Below are 23290 nucleotides of genomic sequence, written 5' to 3' on the forward strand. Positions count from 1 at the left end.
TACCTCAGATTGTACAAGAGCAGGAGAAGGGGATGATTGAATCTGCATAGGTGTCTTCTTCCTTGAATAGACAATAGAGGACGAGTAATGTCCTGGATAGCTGGTTGTGGTTTATTGGGTTCTAGTTGTGGAGAAGTAGTCGGCTGAGTAGACTGTGTTTGTTGTATTTGGGCATAATGCATAGGTTTAGAGAAATCAATAAGGGATTAAAGTAAGAAAAAATTAGCATCTTTATATTCCTTAAATGATATATCCCCTAAAGATAAAGAACAATTAAATAACTCTATTTTTCAACGAAGGTACATCAACAAAAGTGTAGTATTTTCTTATAGGTGGGTGATAGCATTTATATCCCTTTTTAGTGAAGTAACCAATAAATATGCATTTTAGTTCCCTTGGATCAAGTTTTCCCTTTCCCTGAGAATGTATATGAAAAAAGTAACACACCCAAATATTCTAGGTTTTAGGTTAAGCGATGGACTAAACTATGGATAGAATTTTGTAAGGACCTAAAGAGGATTCTAGGATTTAAGGACTTTAGTGGGTAGTCTATTTATCCTATAGGTAGCAGTTAAAACAGCCTCTCCCTAGTTGCTTTAAAATAAAAAAAGCTCTTGTAGTGGAAAGGATGTAGCCATTCTTCGTTTCAGCTACGTCATTCTACAGTGGAGTGTTAACAAAAGATGATTCATGGATAATATTTTTCTCTAAAAAGTAAGAAGATAAGACTTGGTTAAAGTTGTCTTTGGCATTGTTTGATCTGAATCTTTTTATTTCAGTTCTAAATTGGGTTTTAATCATAGTGTAGAAGTTTTTAAAAGTAAGGGTAACATCTGACTTTTGTTTTAGGAGAAAATCCAAATAACCCGAGTACAATCATCAATAAATAACACAAACCATCTAGCCCTAATTATGTTAGGAATGGTGGAAGGCCCCCAATCATTGCTATGAATAAGAGTAAATAGGCTAGTAGTTTTTATTGCTTGCTAGGAAAAAGGTACATTTATGTTTTGCAAGTTCACACGCTTCACAATGAAATTTTTCAATGCTTAAGGAATTAAACAAAGAACGAAACATAGTCTTTAAAACTCTAAAAGGTGGATAACCAAGGCGAAAATGGTTTAGCCAGATTTGATCTTTATTGGCTATATATTCTGACAAGAGTGACAGATGTTGGGTATCCAAGTCTCTAACTGGTTCACTGGGTTCTTTAAGGTAGTATAGATTGTTTACTTCCCTAGCACGCCCAATAATCCTCTTCATTTCTTGCTAGTATAAAATACATTGTGTAAGATAAAACAATAAACTACAGTTAGTATCTTTGATAAGTTTCTGGATAGATATGAGACTGGTAAACAGTTTTCGTACATATAGGACATTTTTAAGAATAAGGGTTTCACTTATGGACATATCTCCTTGACCTGCAACTGTTATGATATTATCATCTGCAACTATGATTTTCTTACTATTAGGATAGGGTGTGTAGGTGAAGAATGAGTAAGGAATTAGTCATATGGTTTGTGGCTCCTGAGTCAATTATCTTGGAATTTTGGGCAAGTATGTGGGTGGATAGTTTCAGGACATTAGAATCCTGAGAAAATGAAGATGATATACCTTAGAAGACCAATTGCATGTACCTGTAGAAGAAGGTTTCTCCAAGGATTCTAGTAGACTCTTTAATTTTTCAACTTCTTCCCTGTTGAACTCAGCAAATTGTTCTTTAGTCTCCTTAACAACTTTTTAGTTGTATACGCTCTGGTCTGCCCTCTTGATGAACCCTCCCTCTTGGTAAAATTCTTACTTGTTGATTGAGGCTTTCCATGTAACCTCCAACATTTATCTTTAATGTAGTGTGGTTTCTTGCAGTAAGTACATCATAAGGAATCTTTGTTAATTGTTCTTATTGCTCCTGATCTACCTTAAAAAATCTATTGTTCCAGGCGTGTTGGTTCCTCAGTTACAGCCCTAGTGACCAAGGCTAAACTATCTATTTGGCTATTTTCAACTACCATCACCCGCTTCTTCCTTATTCAGCCCAAATGATATTAAAGGTCTCGTTCAGTGAAGGCAAATCTTCTTTTCCTAGGATATGGACACTTACTACATCAAACTCAATGTTCGGTCCAGCCAGAAAATCATAAATTCTTTCTTTCTAATAAACCTTTTAGGGATAGCAGCATCTTCACTGCATTTCATTTAAATGCTTTGATAATGATCGATTTCCTACCAAAGATTTTGCATCAGGTTAGAATATTTGTAGTTGACTTGCTTCCTTGTTTAGTATATGAAACCTTGCTATTGATTACATATATATGGGCAGCATCTCGAACCATTGAATAAGTTTGTTTCCCAGCCTCCCATATCTCCTTGGTTGTCCTAAGAAACATAAAGGTCTCACTAATCTCAAGGACCATTGAATTTCATAGCCAAGACATAACTAATGATCTTTCTCATCCCAAACTTCAAACTTAGGTTCTACTTCTTTAGGGCCAATTCCTATGAGATGATTGAGTTTACATCTTCCTTTTAGGAACATTCGAACTAGCTGAGACCACTTAAGATAGTTCTTACCAATCAATCTATATACTGCTTGTATATTTTGTAAGTCACTAATAGAATTGAGGTGACTTCCTTCACTTATTATGCCTCCTTGAATGGTTTCAGCTCCACTGGAATCACCCTCGTCACCCATATTTTTGTTGGGTAGATACTTGGTTCTTTGAAGGTAGTTTAAAGGCTAATTAGGATTGTTTAAGTAAGGATAATTGGACTCCAAAAGAAGAGCTGGAGAGGCTTTGATACCATGTCAAGACTGGTAGAATATATTTACAAAGATCCTACATAATCTTCTTTATTTAGGAAGCTAATCTCTGACACTTCTCAAGAAAGCAAACACTTTTTCCTTTTAAAATGTATTTTAAGAACTTTATGAAGAAAATTGGGTGTTCCACAGATGATGGGCAAACACATAAATACAGCAAAAGAAAGACAAATAAAAAAAATAAAAAAAAAAGTGATGTAATTGCTAATTGGTGAGGTAAACAACATATGTAATGCGCATTATACTTGACACTTTTTTCGGGATATAACATATTACAAATAAAAGAGGTGATCACCAGAAAAGCTTCACATGTTCAGAACTGACCTGGGCTAATACGTCAATCATACAGTCACTAGCATCAGCATCTCCCTGGCCCAATAACCGCAGAAGCAGAAGCAATCTTATATGAAGGAAAGGATCTATAATGCCAGAAACGTCATACTCAAGTGAATAGGGACTGTTTGCGATATCCCTCAGAGTTTTGACCAAACCTTCAATACAGTTCTGCATTGATGATAAAAGAAGCTATTATCTTTTAACATGTATAGAAAATAATAATATAATATTATCAGGAAGCGAGGAAATCAATTTTCAAAAGAAATTCTACTCATTACAGCTTCTTTTCATAGTCACAGCTCTTGTTGGGTAGAGAGTTACATTGAACTGAAAAAATGTTAAAAAAGCCATAACCAATTACCTCTCTAAAATATTCAAGGGCTTCAGATTGACTTTGCAAAGATCTGTACAAAGTTGAACTCCAGTTACTAGGACTCCATGATGTTTTTCTTTAAGTAGTGAAGCAGCAGGATACATAAAGTTTTCAGCCAGGACCGGAACTTTCTTTATGATCCGTATGGAGCACAGTGCTGCCTACAGAGAACAGTTAGTCAAAGATTGCAGTCAGAGTGCTAAGAAATTAGAAAACCAAAAACCTAGGTGCATACTGAGAATCCATAAACAAAAGGCCAATTGACAGGAGGGAGAGAAAAAAGAACAGTATGAAACCTGCTTAATCAAAGCAATACAACAACATAAATGTGAGTAATTTTAGATGAACCAATTTAGTACGTCATAAAAATGACTTCACAAAAAGGCTAGCATCAAGCAATAAATGTATTTCCCGCAAATCATTAAACAAGAAAGAGTTCAGACTCAAGGTCTATCATATGTTGCCTTTTTCCCTTGAGTGATTACATGCAGTAAAATCTTCTAGATAAGATAAATGATCAAAAAAATATCCATATTTCATAAAAGTGCAGGCCACTCGAAGGTCGAGGAACATCATTAAATAAAATATCACATTCATGAAGTAGGAAAATAATTACATGTTACAACTCAGGTCTCAGTCATGAGACATGCAGTACATTCATAATGGGTTCACGTGGTGATTTTAACTTTTCTATTGACAAATTACAAGGCACTGTTGAAAAGATAAAAGAAAAAAAAACATGATACTAGAAGAGTCCAACAAAACAGCACAAAAATTTCCAATTCCAGTAGAAGAAGCTAGATGGATAAGTTGATATCTACTAAGAGGGATAATCAGATTATTCTGGTGTAAGAAACTCACAAATCCTAGAATAGGCTTCCCTTACCCCCTTTACTAGGCATATCACTGAAATCAGAATCTGTAGCCAGCAGGCACTTGTATAAAGATAGGACACACTTACTTTCTTCCGGATATTTGGATCTCTAAACTGTAACAATCTTTCTACATCCGGTGCAAGATCACGGGCCATTTCTGCAGAACTAATATTTCCCAGAGCACAAAGAGCAAGCCCTATAATATACTGGTTTGAGTGGCTGAGATCTCTGCACATAAGTTAAGGTTCCTGCAAAGTAAAGTATATCTTTTCTTTTCTTATTTTTACCCTTAGTAATACCAGTGCATCAGGGGCAAACTTATCCATCCGGAACAGAAATGATAAAGGGAAAAGAAAATATAAACGAATTAAGGTTGAGAAAAGTATACATGCAGGATACTGCTTTAATGAATTGGTGACCAACATCAACACCTCTTGTCTTTCGTCTAGAAGCAACATGAGACCAAGATATCCAATCCTCTTCTCTGGAAATCCAGCTGAAGCAATCAACTTTAGGCATTCCATTTGACCAAAATGAGTGGGATACCCAAGCATGTGAATGAACATAAGCTTTGCTAGGTTACGGTTCCTATAATCTTGATCATTCTCATTAATTGCAGCTCGAATAGCAGCGCACTCTTTTCTTACAACAGCACGTTCTTCAACTGCAGTTTTGCATGCACGTATGGCCCGTATCATGTACCTACATTGGAGTAATGATTTTGACGATTTCCAATTAATATCCACATAAACTATAATATAGTCATGAATTTGGATTATAGAATATTACCAAGGACAAAAAATACACAAAATATATGTCTATCATCAATTAATTCATTTAACAAAAAAATGAATTCCCACCCACTGATATATCATTTAAGAAAAGGAAAAATTATTCTTAAAAACCATCCATAGCTCCTAATTGAGAATAAACTTCTCAAACTATAAAAACCTCAAACCTAAAATTAATTGCCAATAGGTGGAGGGCTAAACTTCCAATATAAGACTAATAGATGTAGAGTAACAACACTTTACATTCTCTCACATTTTGCTCATATGGTATACACATGGACAACCTCAATTGGGGTCATCCACATCACGTAGAGTTAGGCAAGAAGAACAACAGAACTGAATGTAGGGTCAAATACCATATTATAGAATACAAAACGTGATGCGAGTGTTAAGTGCTCTAATACCATGTTATAGAATCCAAAACGTGATGAGTGATGAGAGTGTTAGGTGACATCACTCCCCATTGGTTAAGTTTAGTTTTTTCATGTATAAAATTTGGGCTTTCCACTTATTGCTAATTGGCTTAAGTTGGTTGCTTTGCCAAATATCTAAAAGATATGGGATAACTTTGATACTGGCAATTACTGAAAGGACCCAACTCAAATATAAGATCACATTAAACAAGCATTTAACATATAGGGAGCAACACCACTTGATACTCCTCATTCATGTGTAACTTACAAGGCCTATATGTGGACAACCTCATCAAGGGTCGTCAACCTACTCGGGTTAGGTAGGAAGAATGGAACACACTTGGCCTCTGGTAGCATGTTAAGCATTCAATCTATATCCATTTGGCAATAAATGGAGGGGCCCAAACTTTAATATAAGACTGTAAAAAACTTCATACTTAACAGATGCAAAATAACCTAACTTAATAATCCGTTTCAAGCATTATAGAGGCTAGAACCCTTATATTGCCTAATACCTCCTGCACAAGGTGGAAAAGAAGTGCTTTCTAGAGTGAAATAAGGTGCAATATGTTTGTGTGTATGTGTGTATGTGTGTATAATAAGCTTAAGATGTATGATTATACAATAAACCCTAAAGAATGGCATATTTTACTTACAAAACAAGTACTTTTTTTGGTGGCCAACATGCATTATTTCTTTCTGTTCCATTTATTGTTGATACCCTTTCTTACTAGTAAAGGTACATCTATTGGAAAAAAAACTAGAAATAAAAGAAACTAAAGGGAACTTCAATCAAGTTGCATTTTTTTTATGCTTGTCGCCTTATGAAAAGAGCATGCCAAGGCGCACTAGGAATGTGCTTGCTTGAGAGGGTTTGAGGAGCCTTTGGTGCTTAGCTCTAAGGTGCAAGGCCGAGGTGCATCTAGGAGCACGCCTTAACACTGCTCTCCATTACATGTGGCTCACAAGCCCTACTCATGGACAACCTTCTCAGGGGTCATTGCTGGAATAGGAAATAGGAACTTGCATATAAATATAGAAACTCTAGGCTACAGTAAAGGACAACCAAGCAGTTAATGTAGGATGTGAAATCCATTGTCTTTTTTTCTATTTCCACAAAATATTACATTAAGCTAAGAGATACCTTTCTCCATTGTATATAATCAGTTCTTGTAAACAGTATAGTGGAATAGAAGTATTCACTGATGCTTAAGAGAGAGGAGCAAATATTCCTTAAAAGCAGCACCCGAAACTGATCATCCATAGAAGAAGCACCTCAAAAGAAAGTTATCTGATGGTTAAAGACAAGGAGATTGAGACCACACTAATAAAATATGGATAAAAAGTAGTAACTAATTCAAAAAACAGAGAACTCACCCATGGCAAATCAAGAGGTTATCATTTAAACCATATTCTGTTGCTTATCTCAAAATTTGTTAATCAACCTAAATCTATATAGGGCCGAATACAACTATTTAATTCCATTGCCATAGGCACGAGAACCTTCAACAGTCACCAAGCAGTCTCGCATAGGAAAAGGAAATTAATTTAGAATTGTTTACTAAAAGTGTGAGAAGTTCTAAAATCATTTTGAACATATAGCTACAAGAATTACAGGTACTACAGCCATGTAATCAGGCTATTTGAATTGTCTTTGGTAACCATATTGAAAGGGACACCTGAGTACATGACATGCCTTGGACTGTATGTTATATATGCCACTCCTCAAATTATTGCCGCTAGTTAATCAGCATTTAAGTGTTTGATGCAATATCTATGTTCCAAAACATGCTACATAACTTGTATATCTATAATGCAGTAGTAGAGAAAGTAAGGTTTCAGTACTGAACTGGTGCCTGGTGGTACCATTTGGGTCTCCTCTCTAGAAATGGTACCCTCTGACACTAGTGCTATTTGGCGCATCATTTCATATTTTAAATATTCATAAAAACGGTAGATTAAGCTACTCTCAAACCAATTAATGCGTACGCAATGAATTTCTAAATTTGCATCCTAGTTGCATGCAACTAATTCAAGCACGTAAAAAACGAAGGGAAAAAGTAACTAGAAGTGCCAAATTATGAAACCAGAAAAGCAAACAATCTCCGCTTTGGATCTAAAATTCAAACGCAATCATCATTTTAAGTTGTACAGCCAGAATAATGTCGAACTCCCAAATTGCAGTCATGCCAATAAAAAGCATCCGCAATTAGGAAGAAAACGATGCTTTTTCCATTATAAAAACATCCATTCTATTAAGAAACCCCGTGTTTTTTTATCGAATTTTCAAATTAGAAGGGAAAGGAAGAACTAAAACAAGAAATGGTTAACACAAGGAATCGGTGCTCACCGCAGACGAGTACCAGACGAGAAAGGATTCATTATTGCGTACAAGGTCGAAACAGGCGTAGAGAGCTGAAATCAGATCCAATCAAATCAAATGCTGCAATTAAATCAACCCAGTCAATTAGCGCTTATTTGGAATGAAATGGAATTGTATTAGAAAATCTAAGAAGCTGAAATTTAAGATCCAAAAGTTGGATTTCGGAGATCAATGGATACAACCAAACAGATGGATTTGACCGATTGAGAAAACCAAGTATCTTATATAAAAACGAACCACGAACTGCAAAAGGGAAAAAAAACGGGAGAACTCAATTTGTCATTTGCAATGCTGAGTGGCTCACCCGCGGGTAACGTGAATAAATTACTCAAGTTGTGCCATTGGGTTAAATTTCAAAAATGGATCTTAAGGCCCCCTTGCTGTTATGTGTGAAGGCGCGATTTCAACGGCCACCCAGAGATTTTCAAATAACGGCGAGGGAGGAAGGAAGACTATGCCCGGTTATTAAACGGTTTTACTTTTAACCGCCATCCAGTCTTGTCCATGGATCAACCGGTTCACACGACTCTGATTAACTAGGAATGAAGTCGGTTATTGTGGCCACTAATAACGTTGTAAATGAATATAGCTTTAACGAGAGAAATATATATATATATATATATATATATTTGTGTTCATTTATTTATTTTATTTTTGAATTCGTTTATATTTAATTTGTATTTATTTAAATTTTTAATATAATATTTATGTTCGTTTATTTATTTATTTTAAAAGTGTTTTTGTTCGTTCATTTAACGTTCATGAATATATTTATTTAACTTTCGTAAATATATTCGTTTAATGTCTGACAATGGACACTTTTTTATCCTTTTATTTGCAAGCCAAAGAAAATTGGAAAAAGTACACCAGTAACTTTAATTCTCTTAAATTCCAAAGTTCACCTTATGTTAAAATATAAAAATAAAAGAAAAAAGAAAACCGAGTAAATGGTCTTATAAACAGGTCGATAAACGAGCTTATAAAAGAATCGAAAAAACATATAAATGAATGGATAAACGAGCTTATAGAGAAATTGATACACCAACTTATAAACCAAATCAATAAACAATTTTTTAAATGAGTTTATTCGTGAACATAAAGATACCGAACACGCCTCACCAATCAATGGTGAGTAAGAGTGAAGATAGGCCAAGAGGAGTAAAGTAATAACCCAAACCAAACAAAGGCTGCCCTACTAGTTAAGGACTTAACTTGAGGTATCTTCTTCAAGAAAGGAGCCCTGAATGGATAGGACCTGAAAGCGATACATACAAATGCCGACAAGGAATTCTCAAAGAGCTGCGCTATCAACGCACTCTGTAACCCAAGCCAAGCCCTATCGATAGCAGACTTGAGGTCAAATGAGTATATGATTTTTAGAACGGTTCTGCTCGTTGTCAGGGCAGAAAGTGAATGTATCCAAGTCCAGGCTATTTATGAAGCAGATTACGAGCAGAGTATATTCTCTAGAATCCGTGCTCTGGAGAATGGGAACTATTATAACATTCCGCCACAAACCCGTCCCGGAGAATATGAGTCCATTGTCGAGAGCATTTTGATGAAGCGATCACTGTTGATCACCTACGCTCAGCCATGGACATGAAATATAGAGAACTACAAATTTTGGGGTGGAAAGCATTATTGCAAGAAAGGCTATTTTCGTTTATGATTTCGGAGGACAATATCGACCGCATTGTCCAGCTCTCCCAATATGACAACTTTCGAAAGGAATCTTTCGATTTTATTGAGGGGGAAGTCTAAGATTTAAATGATCTTCGATCCGAAGAAATTCGTAGGCAAATGAAGGAGAGACTTTCATCGTTGTTAACTAGCATTAGGCAGGGCGGTCGGACTAATGCTCTCAGGTTGATGGGATGTATTCCACCAGTTGACTGAAGACTTGATTATTGGTAAATCGGTCGGTCCAACACAGATTGAAATAGAAGGCGGTTTGACAGGAAGCTTTTGAAAACGCAGTGCACCCAGGTAAATAAGGAACGAGATGAATACTAAGGTTAAACGAGCATCCCACACCCAAAAGGCGCCCCACATAGGTCTTCCCCGAAAACCCCCCAGTAACTAAGGTAAACAACGTAAAAAAAGCACCAATTTCTATACTGGTTCCGGAAGAGGGAAGAAAAAGAGGATGCTTTGTTAATAAGAATACAAAAGTGTTTATAGCCGTAGCGATATAAACAAAATACTCATCCTAGCCGCAGGAACATGTACATACAGAATACGAGAATTTCCACCTTGTTGAAGATCTAGTGGTGCTACCCGAAGACTTAAATAAATAGCCATCTTTGTTAAGAACAACAGAGATCCAATGAGCATAACAAATGTTGTTCAAAAATTTGTGGATAATTCATCAAACGTTTAAATCATTTACATCCTTAGCCACTAATATAGATTATTTTTATCTCTAAATCAAATAATTTAATTACATGAAAATATAATAAATAAAAAGTGTTTGAATATTATAATATAATTGTAAAAAATATATATAACTTTTAAAGTGTGTGTATAACATATAAGTATTTTATTATAACTTCTTTAGTATATAACTTTTATATTATAATAATATAAATTGAATTATTTTTTTAAATAATATTAATTATTATAAAAAATTAAACTTAAATTCTAAAACATTATGTAAAATCATGTATCATATATATGTTTTTTATTTTTATACAAATAATATATATCTATACTATATTTGTGATTAAGTTGGTATCATCGATTAATCAAGTATTAATTCAATTGAAAAATAATAATTAATATTATTATAAGACTATTTTTATCTTTTTTATATTTTAAATAAATTTTAAATAAAATAGTTTAAAATCATCCTTGTAAAGATTTAAACTCATAACTTATAAATTCATATATAATTCTCTTATCCTATAATCATTATTCATTATTAAATAAAACTTAAAAATATATATATTTATAATATTTCTTTCACCCACATAATAGATATGATAAAATTTAGTATATGTAAAAGAAGTTATGTAACACCCATAGTTTGTATGAGTCTCAAAATACGACCTACAGATGTCACATCAACTCTACAAACATTCATTGATCATAAATGTTTAAAATTTTGTCATTATAAAACATTTCATTATTAATTTTACAATTATTCCATTAATCATGTAAAATCTGTAACCCCCTCAGACCGATGTGGTTAACCCGATCCGATCTAGGGTGTCACATTAGGGCTACCGGAGCGACTCACTGTAAAAATCTCAGAAAATTTAAAACTTTTATTAAAACATGTAACTCATAAAATGATTTATTAGTATGTAGAGATAAAACCGATTTTCAGACTCATATACAAAAAAATACAATCTACATGCCCCTAATCACATGTACCATACTCTGCAAGCAACGCTGGAAGAACTCCCTTACTGAAGTCGATATATGTACTGGTTCAATCCTTTTTAACCTGAAAATGGTGAGTAACAGGGTGAGCTTTAGAAATCTCAGTAATACAGAACTACCAGATGATGCTGAAGAACGTGCAGATAATAGATAACCATATACTTTCTTATTGATTCAGACATCTACAAATTTTTAGGCTGAGTTGGGGTCTCACTGATATCTCAGGTAATAACATAAAGTAAGCTTTCAATTTAGAGGGAAATATTTCGGATGACTGGGTTCAGGAGATCAGAATAGGTTATCTAGTGTGTTCCCGCAAAACATTTAAAACATACATGCTTTTTAAAATCAGTAGAGATCACAATCATTAAAACATCATAGGAGTTTTTAATTTAAAAACTCCGTATCGTCCTCCAACCGAACGCCATGTACAGTTCCCCAGAACTGCATAACCTAAAGGAGTACCTTGGGGCCTGCTAGCCTACCCAAGACAATTCCAGGGGCCATAAAGGCTTACCCAAGAAAATATCAGGGCCGCAGAGCCTACCCAAGGCTCGACTTAGGTCCATAAGGAATTACCAGTCGGTGCTGAACTATTCGAGGAATTACCAACATCGACTGAACCTACCAGAGTCTTCATACCAGAACCCAGAATACCCCGAAGAAAACATTTTCCTTCAATAACAGATATATCAAAAATTAGAACAGAAATTAGAGAAGAAATCATAACAAAATTCAGAGCAGAAATCATAACAGAATTCAGACAAAAAATCAGAACAGAAATCAGATAAAATATTCATATGATCAGTATGCCCGTTTTTTTAGTTTAGTGTCTAACGTTTATTTCGTTCCAGATTGGTGCCTAACATTTCATTCCGTGACTCAAAATGGGTCTACTGTGACAGACCATTAAGTTTGGCCATTAACCCATTAATGCCACCTGTCATATTTTTAATAGTAAAATATATAAATAGCCTCCAAACTTTTATGGTGCTTGCATTTTGGTCATCCCCGTTAATCTCCTCCTCATTCTTTTTCTTCATTATTCTTTTAAGCCATAGATATACCACCTTTCTCTACCCCTAAGCTGCGACAGATGTGTAGCTACCGCTGCCGCATTGTAACATCCCAACCACCGGGATAGTGACCAATTTGAAATACTTTAAAAGTTTATGATCAAATTAGAATAAATTAAATATTTAGGGACTTAATTGAAATATCTTTATAGGATTAAATAGCAAAGGAGGAATGGAATGGTAAAGTGGTCATTTGGCAAATAAATGAATTAAAAATTTGTAATGGGTATGTTAAACACACGTGGAGAAGGTGGAAAGCTAAAAACCAAGTGTCCAGAAATATCTTCATTCTTCTTCCTCTTTCAGCCGTGTACTCCATATAGAAAAGGTGAGTTTATGTTAGTTGACTATTTAGTAAATTCAAGCTTGGTTTATTTTATTTAGGTAATATATAAGCTTAATAAATGCTTAAGATGTCTAAAAACCAAAAGATGGATGAGTTAGGAGAGATTGAATATAAGAGGTTTCTAAGTGAAATTGTGAATAATAGGAAATAAATGGATTCTAAAGTTGGAATTAACTTTCATCAGTTAGAATAAGAAGTATTAAGTGTTAGAAATGAGTTTAGAACATGTTGAAAATTTAGCAAGATTCTTGGTTTCAAGAATTTGGATAAGATACTGAAGATAATGATGTTTTATATTAATATAAAATGATTTGAGCAAGTGTAGTTAAGTTTAGTGGCAAGAAGGGAGTTCAAAATGGAAGGTTAAAGTCAGTATTCGTAAATTTTCGGGTATAAAGAGTGACTTCTGGGCAAGGAGTATTGGTATTGATTCATCCAGTACCAATAATTCAAAAGGAAAATAGGTGATATTTGAAGTAAATAGATATTCAAGGAGTATCGATACCTAAGGGGTAGTATCGATACCAATGGTACTGATACCATTACACAAGTATCGATACCATTTTGAAATAGAAATCCAAAACCGAGAAAGGGTATCGATATCATAGCATAGCATCGATACCACAATGAAGGAAGTATCGGTACCATACCTTGGGTATCGATACTATTCAATGTGAAAAATTTAAACTAAGTACTTCTTTTAGCATAGGTTATTAAGGATCGAATTATAATACTTAGAATTCTGATATTCATATCAAATGTATAATTGTGTAGATATCGAGCATAAGCAAGTTCCGGAATGATCAAAGGTTAAAAATAATCAAAAGAGGGATAAAAGTTATAGGAATTGATCAGACTCATTGAGGCTTAGGTGAGTGCATGCCATAGTATAGTTGTTGTTGTATGGACACAAGACTTGTGATAAGTCTATTTCCTATGGTTGATTTCATAGTTCCATATTTATAAACATGCATATGTTATTATCCTTATGAGTACATGCATAAGTAACATATGCTTATATGTTTTGATATATGCTATGTGATCTATTGCTAACATAAACGAACAACATAAATTATATGTTATGAGATAAATGATTATATGAGAAATTATTAGAGTTACATGAGTACATGTATATGTAACGATTTGATTTATTAAGTAAACATGTGAAATTTGTAAATAGTAAACCCCATGTTATGTGATATGAGAGCTGTAGGTATAGTTGGTATGCCAAGAGTCGAGGGTTATATGTGGTCCTTCGTGACATATATGTAATCCTTTGGAACATATATGTGGTTCTTTGGGACACATATTTGGTCCTTTGGAATATATATATGGTCCTTAAAAAGATTTATATGTGGTCCTTCGGGACATATATTTGGTCCTTCGGGACATATATGAGGTCCTTAGGGACAATTTTATATACCCTTAGTGTGAATTTATACGAGTTGTGGTGACAACATATGTTTACAATCTCATTGTACTCACATACATTAAGTTCTCAGTAATGTACATGGGAACATAAAAGATATAAAAAGAATTAAATACTTTATAAGATGACATGTTATTATTTGTTCAATGTATGATGATAGATGTTATAGTTGAATAGATATATGAAGATTGTGACTACATGTTGGAATTATAGGATTACATGTTTCATGAGTTCATTATTGCATGTTTATATTATGCCTTAATAAGTCTGTGACTTAGCGTGTGAGTGTTTCACACGTAGGTACCAAGAAACAAGAAGATCAGAGTTAGGGTCTATCAAGGCAGCATCTCTTTTGCAGATGATCAAATCAGAAGTGATTCAAATAGTATGTCATTTTGTTATAGTAATTATGTTGGTATTTAATCAAAGTTTAAATCATATATGTTTTGATCGATTTTGTAATTATTTTTAATGTACTTATGTAACTTATTTAACTGTTATTTTAATGAAAGTTTAAATTTTCAACTATTTTGTAAGAATAAACGTTTTGAAAAGTCAATGTGACACCTCAGATTCGTATTCAGGTCGGAAACGGGTTGGGAGTGTTACATTTAATGGTATCAGAGCTAAGGTTTAGCCGATTCTACGCATAAACCGAAGTCTCGAGTGTCTTTAAATGTATACATGCCAACAAAATAGTGAGAACTTATTATTTGATAGAGTAACGAGTATGTTGTCATGCTAATACAATTATATGATTATGTCTTATTAGATGTCCGGACACAAGAGCTCCTGAAGTGAAGCGGGAGATGATAGGCCTGAAGAGAGTAGTAATTCACCTTCCCTGACCAGGAAAGGTGAAGAACAAGCACATTTAGGAGTGCCTTTACAAGACCAACATATGTTTTTCAGGGCGTTGGATGCTTTTTTAACGCGTTTTCAACCTCCTGCTTCCTCAACTCAGAGAATGAATATTGCAAAAGAGTTGAAAGGGTTAGGAGCCCCATAATTTAATAGTGAAGCCGAATAAGGTCCTGTTGTTGCGGACCTTTGGCTTATTGATGTGAAGATAATATTGGATGGACTCTACTGTTCTAAAGGGAAATAAATTAGATGGAGTGGTCTCCTTGCTTCATGGACAAGTGAGAATATGGTGGACGAGTGTCACCCTGAGGATGACAAGTGACCAAGTGACATGGTCCTTGTTTTTGGAGGAATTCAAGCACAAGTATATAGGATATCAGTTTATCCGACAAATGAAGCAAGAGTTTATGAACCTGAAGCAATGAAATCGCACGTTGTATTAATATGAGTGTGAGTTCAACAAGTTAAGTTCCTTTGTTGACAAATTTATTCTGACAGAGAATGATACTAGTGAATAGTTTGTGGAGAGCTTGCGTACTCGATTGAAAGAGATATTGATTGTGTTGAATCTATGCTCATTTCAAGAGGTAGTTAATAGTGCTAAAGCTTTTGAGAGAACTTAGAATGAAATGTTTGGAGAGCAAAGAGCCCATACGTCTAAAATAACAGGTGCTTCCTCGAGTTCAGCACCATAAAAAAGAGGCAGATATTCTGGTTTTCGACCTCGGGTGAGGTCTGAGTCAGTTGCATCCTCTACTAGAGGATCAAATCCGATGAAAGCCATATAAACTCAATCTGTAGGGTTTGTAACTGGAAGATCTAATCAGGGTCAAGCTAGACAGTGTCATTATGGAAAAAATCATCCTAGAGTATATAGAGTAATCTCTGGAGCTTGTTTCAGAAGTGGGGACACTGGATATTTCATCTGGGATTGTCCAATGATGGCTGGAGAGCCTGTACAGTCAGAGTGATCTGCTTCGATATCTTAGAGAGGAAGGGGTAAAGGTAGAGGAAAAAGTCAGCCTGAATCCTCTACTCAATCAGAAGTACACTTGACTGCTCGGGTGTACAATCTAAAGACCAATGAAGACCGTGATGATCTGGAGATTATTGCAGGTACCTTTCAATTATATGATAAATGTGTTTTGGTATTGATTGATATGGGTTCTACTAATTCATATATTAGTTGTAAATTGGTAAGAGAGTTGAGAATTCAGTTAGAAGCCACTATTAGTGATGTGATAATGACAAATTCATTAGGACACAACACTCGGGTAAATAGAGTGTGTTAAGGGTGTCCCATAAGGATTCAGAGAATTGAATTCCTTGCTAATCTGATAGAATTATCCTTTGATAAATTTGAAGTGATACTGGAATAGAATAGTTATATCATTATCATGTCAATGTTGATTGTAGATTGAAGAGGGTAACGTTAATCATTTCAAAATGATTAGAAGTTATAGTGTTTAGTGAAAAAATGGATCCATTAGTGAATGTAATATATAAATGTGATAAGAATCTATATGCTAAACTATCTAAATGTGAGTTTTGGTTGAATGAAGTGACATTCCTTGGGCATGTAATTTCTGTAGAAGGAATTCAGGTGGATCCTTAATAGATAAAAGCTATTTTAGAATGGGATGTTCCAAAGAATGTGTCTGAAGTTCAGAGTTTTCTAGGGCTTGCAGGTTATTATCGAAGGTTCGTTAAGAACTTTTCGATGATAGCTTTACCTTTCACCAAGTTGATAAGGAAAACTGTAATGTTTGCTTGGACTCCTGAATATCAAGAAAGTTTTGAAACATTACAGAAAATTTTGACAGAAACTCCAATATTGGTTCAACCTGAGTCTGGCAAGAACTATATGGTTTACAGTGACGCGTCCCATAACGGTTTGGGATGTGTATTAATGGAAAGTGGTGGCCTATGTATCTAGATAATTGAAACCAGATGAGAAGAACTATCCAATGCACGATTTGGAGTTGGCTACATTAGTGTTCACTCTCAAGATTTGGCGTCACTACTTATATGGGGAACGTTGATATCTATATACGGATCATAAGAGTTTGAAGTATCTGATGACTCAGAAAGAGTTAAACTTGAGACAGAGAAGATGGGTTGAATTCTTAAAAGATTATGATGTGATAATATATTTCCATCCTAGAAAAGCAAATATGGTAGATGATGCTTTAAGTCGAAAAAACGTTTGCAACCTTATGAGCTTTGGATGCAAGGTTGTTATTGGATGGAGATGGTGTAGTATGTGCAGAATTCAAGCTTAAGTTAACCTTGTTGGATCGAATTAAAGAATTACAAAATGAAGATGAAAAGTGTTTGAAGTTTTAAAACAAGTAAATAATGAAGAAATTAAAGATTTTGAGATTAAGTCTGATGGAAATATGTACTAGTGATTCCAAATGATGAGGAGTTGAAGAATGATATATTATCAGAGGCTAATTGTAGTCCATTGACAATGAACCCAGATGGAAACAAGAAGTATATAGATCTCAAGAGTCAGCATTGTGGCTAGGAATTAAAAGAAATATCACTGAATTTGTGTCTAAGTGTTTAACTTGTCAGTAAGTTAAATCTGAGCATCAGGTTTCGTCGGGATTATTCCAACCAATATATGTTCCTCAATGGAAATGGGAGAATATGATGATGGATTTTGTGACGGGGTTACCCTTGACTCCAAAGAAAAGAGCTTCAATTTGGGTGATCGTTGATCGATTGACAAAGTCATCGCATTTTATCCCAGTACGAGCTGATTTCTCTATGGATAAGTATGTTGAACTGTACATCAGGGAAATTATTCGATTACATGGTGTTCCTGTTTCGATTATTCTGACTGAGATCCTCTATTTTTGAGAATTTTACATGGAGCATTAGGGACTCGACTAAACTTTAGCACATCATTTCATCCCCAGACGGATGGACAGTTTGAGCAGACTATCCAAATTATGGAATACATGTTAAGAGCCAGTGCAATAGAGTTCAAGTAATCTTGGGAGAAGTATTTGCCACTTGCTGAATTTTCTTACAACAATAGTTACCATTCAATCATCAAGATGGCTTCTTATGAGGCTTTATATGGGAGAAAGTGTCGTACACCTTTGAATTGGTACGAGCTTAAAGATCGAGAAGTTCTTGGTCCTGATTTGATTAAAGAAGTGGAGGAGAAAGTTCAAGTAATTCAGAACAATCTTAAAGTGGCATTCGATAGACAGAAGTCGTATGTTGATCTTAAGAGAAAAGAGATTGGGTTTCAAGTTGGAGATAAAGTATTCCTGAAAGTGTCTCATTGGAAGAAGGTACTAAGGTTTGAACAAAAAAGGAAAACTTAGTCCTCGGTTTATTGGGCCATACGAGGTAGTTAAGAGAGTAGGACCAGTGGCATACCATTTGGCTTTGCCACCGAAAATGGAAAAGATTCATGATGTTTTCCATGTTTCCATGCTTCGGAGGTATAGGTCTGATCTCTCTCATATTGTTACACCAGAAGAAATAGAAGTTCAATCCGACTTGAATTATGAGGAAGAATCGATGAAAATATTGGCTTATGAAGTGAAACAGTTACGGAATAAGATTATTCTGTTAGTCAATGTTTTATGGAGGAATGATAAAGTAGAGGAAGCAACGTGGGAACGTGCAGAGGATATGCGGAATTAATACCCCCATCTTTTGGTGCAGTGAAAAATCGAGGACGAATTTTCTTAAAGGGAAGATTTGTAACATCTCAACCACCGGGTTAGTGACCAATTTGAAAGATTTTAAAACTTTGTGATTAAATTAGAATAAATTAAAAATTCAATGACTTAATTGAAATATCTTTATGTAGGATTAAATAGCAAAGAATGAGGAATGAAAGGGAAAAGTGGTCATTTGGCAAATAAAAGAATTAAAAATTTGTAATGGGTATGTTAAATACAAGTGGAGAAGGTGGAAAGCTAAAAACCAAGTATCCAGAAATATCTTCATTATTTTTCCTCTTTCAGCCGTGTACCCCATATAGAAAGGTGAGTTTATGTTAGTTGATTATTTAGTAAATTCAAGCTTGGTTTATTTTCTTTAGGTAATACATAAGCTTAAGGAAAGCTTAAGATGTCTTAAAACCAAAAGATGGATGAGTTAGGAGAGATTGAATATAAGAGGTTTCTAAGTGAAATTGTGAATAAGATGAAATAAATATATTCTGAACTTGGAATGGACTTGTCATCAGTTAGAATAAGAAGTATTAAGTGTTATAAATGAGTTTAGAATATGTTGAAAATTTAGCAAGATTCTTGGTTTCAAGAATTTGGATGAGATACTGAAGATAATGATTTGAGCAAGTGTAGTTAAGTTTAGTGGAAAGAAGGGAGTTCAAAATGGAAGGTTAAAGTCAGTATTTGTAAATTTTTGGGTATAAGGAGTGATTTCTGGGCAAGGAGTATCGGTACTGATTCATCCAGTATCGATACTTCAAAAGGAAAATAGGTGATATTTGAAGTAGGGTATTGATACTGTATGAACAATATCGAAAACGTAAGCCAAAAGATGATAAGATATTCAAGGAGTATCGATACCTAAGGGGTAGTATCGAACCTACAGGGTAGTATCGATACCAATGGTAATGATACCATTAGACAAATATCGATATCATTTTGAAATAGAATTCTAAAACCAAGAAAGGGTATCGATACCATAGCATAGTATCGATACCACAATGAAGGAAGTATCAGTACCATACCTTGGGTACCGATACTATTCAATGTGAAAATTTAAACTAAGTACTTCTTTTAGCCTATGTTATTAAAGATCAAATTATAATACTTATAATTCTGATATTCATATCAAATGTATAATTGTGTAGATATCGAGCATAAGCAAGTTCCAGAACGATAGAAGGGTTAGAAACAATCAAAAGAGGGATAAAAGTTATAGGAGTTGATCGGACTTAATGAGGCTAAGGTAAGTGCATATCATAGTATAGTTGTTGTTGTATGGACACAAGACTTGTGATAAGTCTATTTCCTATGGTTGATTTCATAGTTCCATATTTATAAACATGAATATGTTATGATCCTTATGAGTATATGCATAAGTAATATATGTTTATATGTTTTGATATATGATATGTGATCTATGCGAACATAAACGAACAACATAAATTATATGCTATGAGATAAATAATTATATGATAAATGATTAGAGTTACATGAGTACATATATATGTAACGATTTGATTTATTAAGTGAACATGTGAAATCTGTAAATAGTAAAGCCCATGTTATGTGATATGAGAGCTGTAGGTATAGTTGGCATGCTAAGAGTTGAGGGTTATATGTGATCCTTCGGGACATATATGTAATCATTTGGAACATTTATGCAGTTCTTTAGGACACATATTTGGTCATTTGGAATATATATGTGGCCCTTAAGGAGAATTATATGTGGTCCTTTGGGACATATATGTGGTCCTTCGGGACATATAAGAGGTCCTTAGGGATAATTTTATATACCCTCAGTGGGAATTTATACGAGCTGTGGTGACAACATGTGTGTACAACCTCAATGTACTCACATACCTTAAGTTCTTAGTAATGTACATGGGCACATAAAAGATATAAAAAGAATTAAATACTTTATAAGATGACATGTTATTATTTGTTCAATGTATGATGATAGATGTTATGGTTAAATAGATGTATGAAGATTGTGATTACATGTTAGAATTATAGGATTGCATGTTTCATGAGTTCATTATTGCACGTTTATATTATGCCTCACTAAGTTTGTGACTTAGCGTGTGAGTGTTTCACACGTAGGTACCAAGAAACAAGAAGATCAAAGTTAGGGTCTATCAAGGCAACATCTCTTTTGCAGACGATCAGATCAGAAATGATTCAAACAGTATGTCATTTTGTTATAGTAATTATGTTGGCATGTAATCAAAGTTTAAATCATATTCTCCGATCGATTTTGTAATTATTTTTATGGTACTTATGTAACTTATTTCACTGTTATTTTGATGAAAGATTAAATTTTTAACTATTTTGTAAGAATAAACGTTTTGAAAAGTCAATGTGACACCTCGGATTCATATCCAGGTCGGGTACAGGTTAGGGGTGTTACACACATCGTCTCACGTCTCAACCAAATTTCTTTACTATTCTGACGATGAAAACCACTTACTTACCATCCCCATCGTCGACAACTACACCACCACACTTACACTTTCTTTCCTCACCACCCACCTCACACCTTTCTCTGCCTCACCATCCCATTTACTCTCAAATACCAACTACCAATCACAACCTTGACCCGTTCATTTCTATCTCGACTAACAATGATCTCCAAATTATGTTGGAATAACACAAGAAAATCTTTTCTAGTTCTACCGCTGCATCTTCACGTTTTAGGTTATTTCTTTTTCCAGTTGGCAATGGTGATAAAACTGAGTAAACTCATCCAAAACGAGAAGTTAGTTTGTTGATACTTTGCGGAGTACAATAGTGAGGTTTGGATGTGAAAGTGAGAACAAGCTGAGTCCATTCCTTTGGAAACTTCTTCTTCTTTTGGTTCTGCTCATTCTTCATTTTTCTTGTCTAGTTTGCCTCTAATCAAACTAGACAAGAAAGACCCAAATTAGTTTTTATTACATTGGTATTGAATTAGGTGAGGGTTTTTATTACCTTGTATTGAATCAGGAGAGATGGGTGGTGAGGGAGGAAAGTGTAAGTGTGATGGTGTAGTTGTCAGTGGTGGGGATGGTAAGTAAGAGATTTTCACTATCAGAATAGTAAAGCGATTTGGTTTGGGGACGTGAGACGATGAGGCTGCCGTAGCTTACGGGCGAAGGAAGGTAGTAGAAAAATATTACAATGAATGAGGCTTAAAATAATAATGAAGAAAAAGAAAAAGAATGAGAATGAGGGAGAGGGAGAGGAAAATGAGGAGGAGGAGGAGGAGGTTAATGGGGGTGACCAAAATACAAGCGTCCTAAAACTTTGGGGACTATTTATATATTTTACCATAAAAAATATGTCAGATGACATTTTTAATTGGTTAACGGTCAAACTTAACGGTCCGTCACGGCTGGACTCATTTTGAGTCACAAAATGAAACGTTAGACATCAAATTAGAACAAAATAAACGTTAAGCACTAAACTGAAAAAACGAGTATAGATTGAGCATCTTTTGTATATTTAAGCCTATTTTATATAAAGTTTTTAAATGCAAAATGAGATTTTATTATTATTTTTAAATTAATTATTAACATTTGATTAATTAATGAATCTTTAATTTATAATTTATAGTGTATCAATTCATTAAATCAAAGTTAACCGGTACTTACAGTCAACTACTACTTCTCGGGGCTTTAGAATAGGAGAGTTGTAAACGAAGTCAACCACAATAGTATTGTAGTTATAAGTGGATGTGTGAAAAAAGAAGGGATATTGAAATCGAAATTGGTCGCCAAAGAGAAGAAAAGGATATTCATTAAAGAAGAAGGAAGAATGGGACGGTGGAATCAGTCTCCGGTGGCGATAGCCGTCGCTATAGCGGTGATGGCGTTGGGCCTCTTTTCAATCTCAGCCACAGCAGCAAGGCCCTGCAAGACCTTCCTCGTCTCCTCCTATTCCATCTCTTTACATAGCCCTAACGACCCTTCCCACGCTGTCTCCTCCCGATTCGTCGCCGTCTTCACTGAAATCGCCCAATCGAATCCCTTACCCATACCCGCCGATCCCAAACCCTCCCATATTTTCAGCTCTCTCCGTGATCTCAGCAGGGACATTCTCAGCGTGGTCGCCGCTCTCCTCCTCGGTGTCGGCTGCGGCGCTCTCACTGCCGCCACGATCTACTTGGTCTGGATGATCTTCACGGGCAGTCGCGAGTACCACGAGGATTACGAGTCTAGCGAAGAATTTAGTCCTAAAAAGATGGGGTATGTTAACATTCCTCCGAATCCTGCCGGCGACGTTAAGGAAGACGCCCTGTGAAAAAAGTGGCATAGTTGTTATTAATAATAAAATAAGTTCTGGGATTGATTTTTCAGTATTTCGGCCATCTGATGTCTCTGTCTATGAATTTTTAATATATGTAATCAAAGCACTACCACTGTTTTGTATTACTTTGGATGCTATTTACTGCGTCCTATGTTCTAATGTGCTTTAATTTCCAATAGGTGCATTTTCTTTGTCTCTCTTAAAAGGA

At 34.8% G+C, this 23290-nt stretch overlaps 2 protein-coding genes and 1 pseudogene across 3 annotated transcripts; 1 reads left to right on the forward strand and 2 right to left on the reverse strand.

Moving 5' to 3' along the window:
* Positions 1 to 3552: 3552 nt before the first annotated feature.
* LOC120173920 (AP-1 complex subunit gamma-2-like) lies at positions 3553 to 8313 on the reverse strand. Of its 2 annotated transcripts, XR_005521106.1 has the most exons (4): positions 8230 to 8313; positions 7960 to 8052; positions 4492 to 5107; positions 3553 to 3691 (listed from the first exon to the last, which is right to left on the reverse strand). XR_005521106.1 is itself a non-coding variant. In XM_039180954.1 (3 exons), exons 1-2 carry the CDS (start codon positions 7989 to 7991, stop codon positions 4645 to 4647), a joined length of 495 nt encoding a protein of 164 aa, XP_039036885.1. In that variant the 5' UTR covers positions 7992 to 8174; the 3' UTR covers positions 3553 to 3691; positions 4492 to 4644. The 2 variants fall into 2 exon arrangements, 1 of the variants encoding a protein (XP_039036885.1); XM_039180954.1 differs by lacking the exon at positions 8230 to 8313 and having other exon boundaries at positions 7960 to 8174.
* A 1503-nt stretch (positions 8314 to 9816) lies between these two features.
* Positions 9817 to 10326, reverse strand: LOC120173934 (annotated as a pseudogene).
* An 11459-nt stretch (positions 10327 to 21785) lies between these two features.
* On the forward strand, positions 21786 to 23076 carry LOC120173935. The gene is made up of 2 exons (XM_039180966.1): positions 21786 to 21843; positions 22526 to 23076. The coding sequence occupies exons 1-2, from the start codon at positions 21786 to 21788 to the stop codon at positions 23074 to 23076; spliced, it is 609 nt and encodes a 202-aa protein (XP_039036897.1).
* The last annotated feature ends 214 nt before the right edge of the window (positions 23077 to 23290 follow it).

The sequence above is a fragment of the Hibiscus syriacus genome, unplaced genomic scaffold (genome assembly GCF_006381635.1).
Source record: "Hibiscus syriacus cultivar Baekdansim isolate YM2019G1 unplaced genomic scaffold, ASM638163v2 tig00111993_pilon, whole genome shotgun sequence".
Classification (NCBI taxonomy): domain Eukaryota; kingdom Viridiplantae; phylum Streptophyta; class Magnoliopsida; order Malvales; family Malvaceae; genus Hibiscus; species Hibiscus syriacus.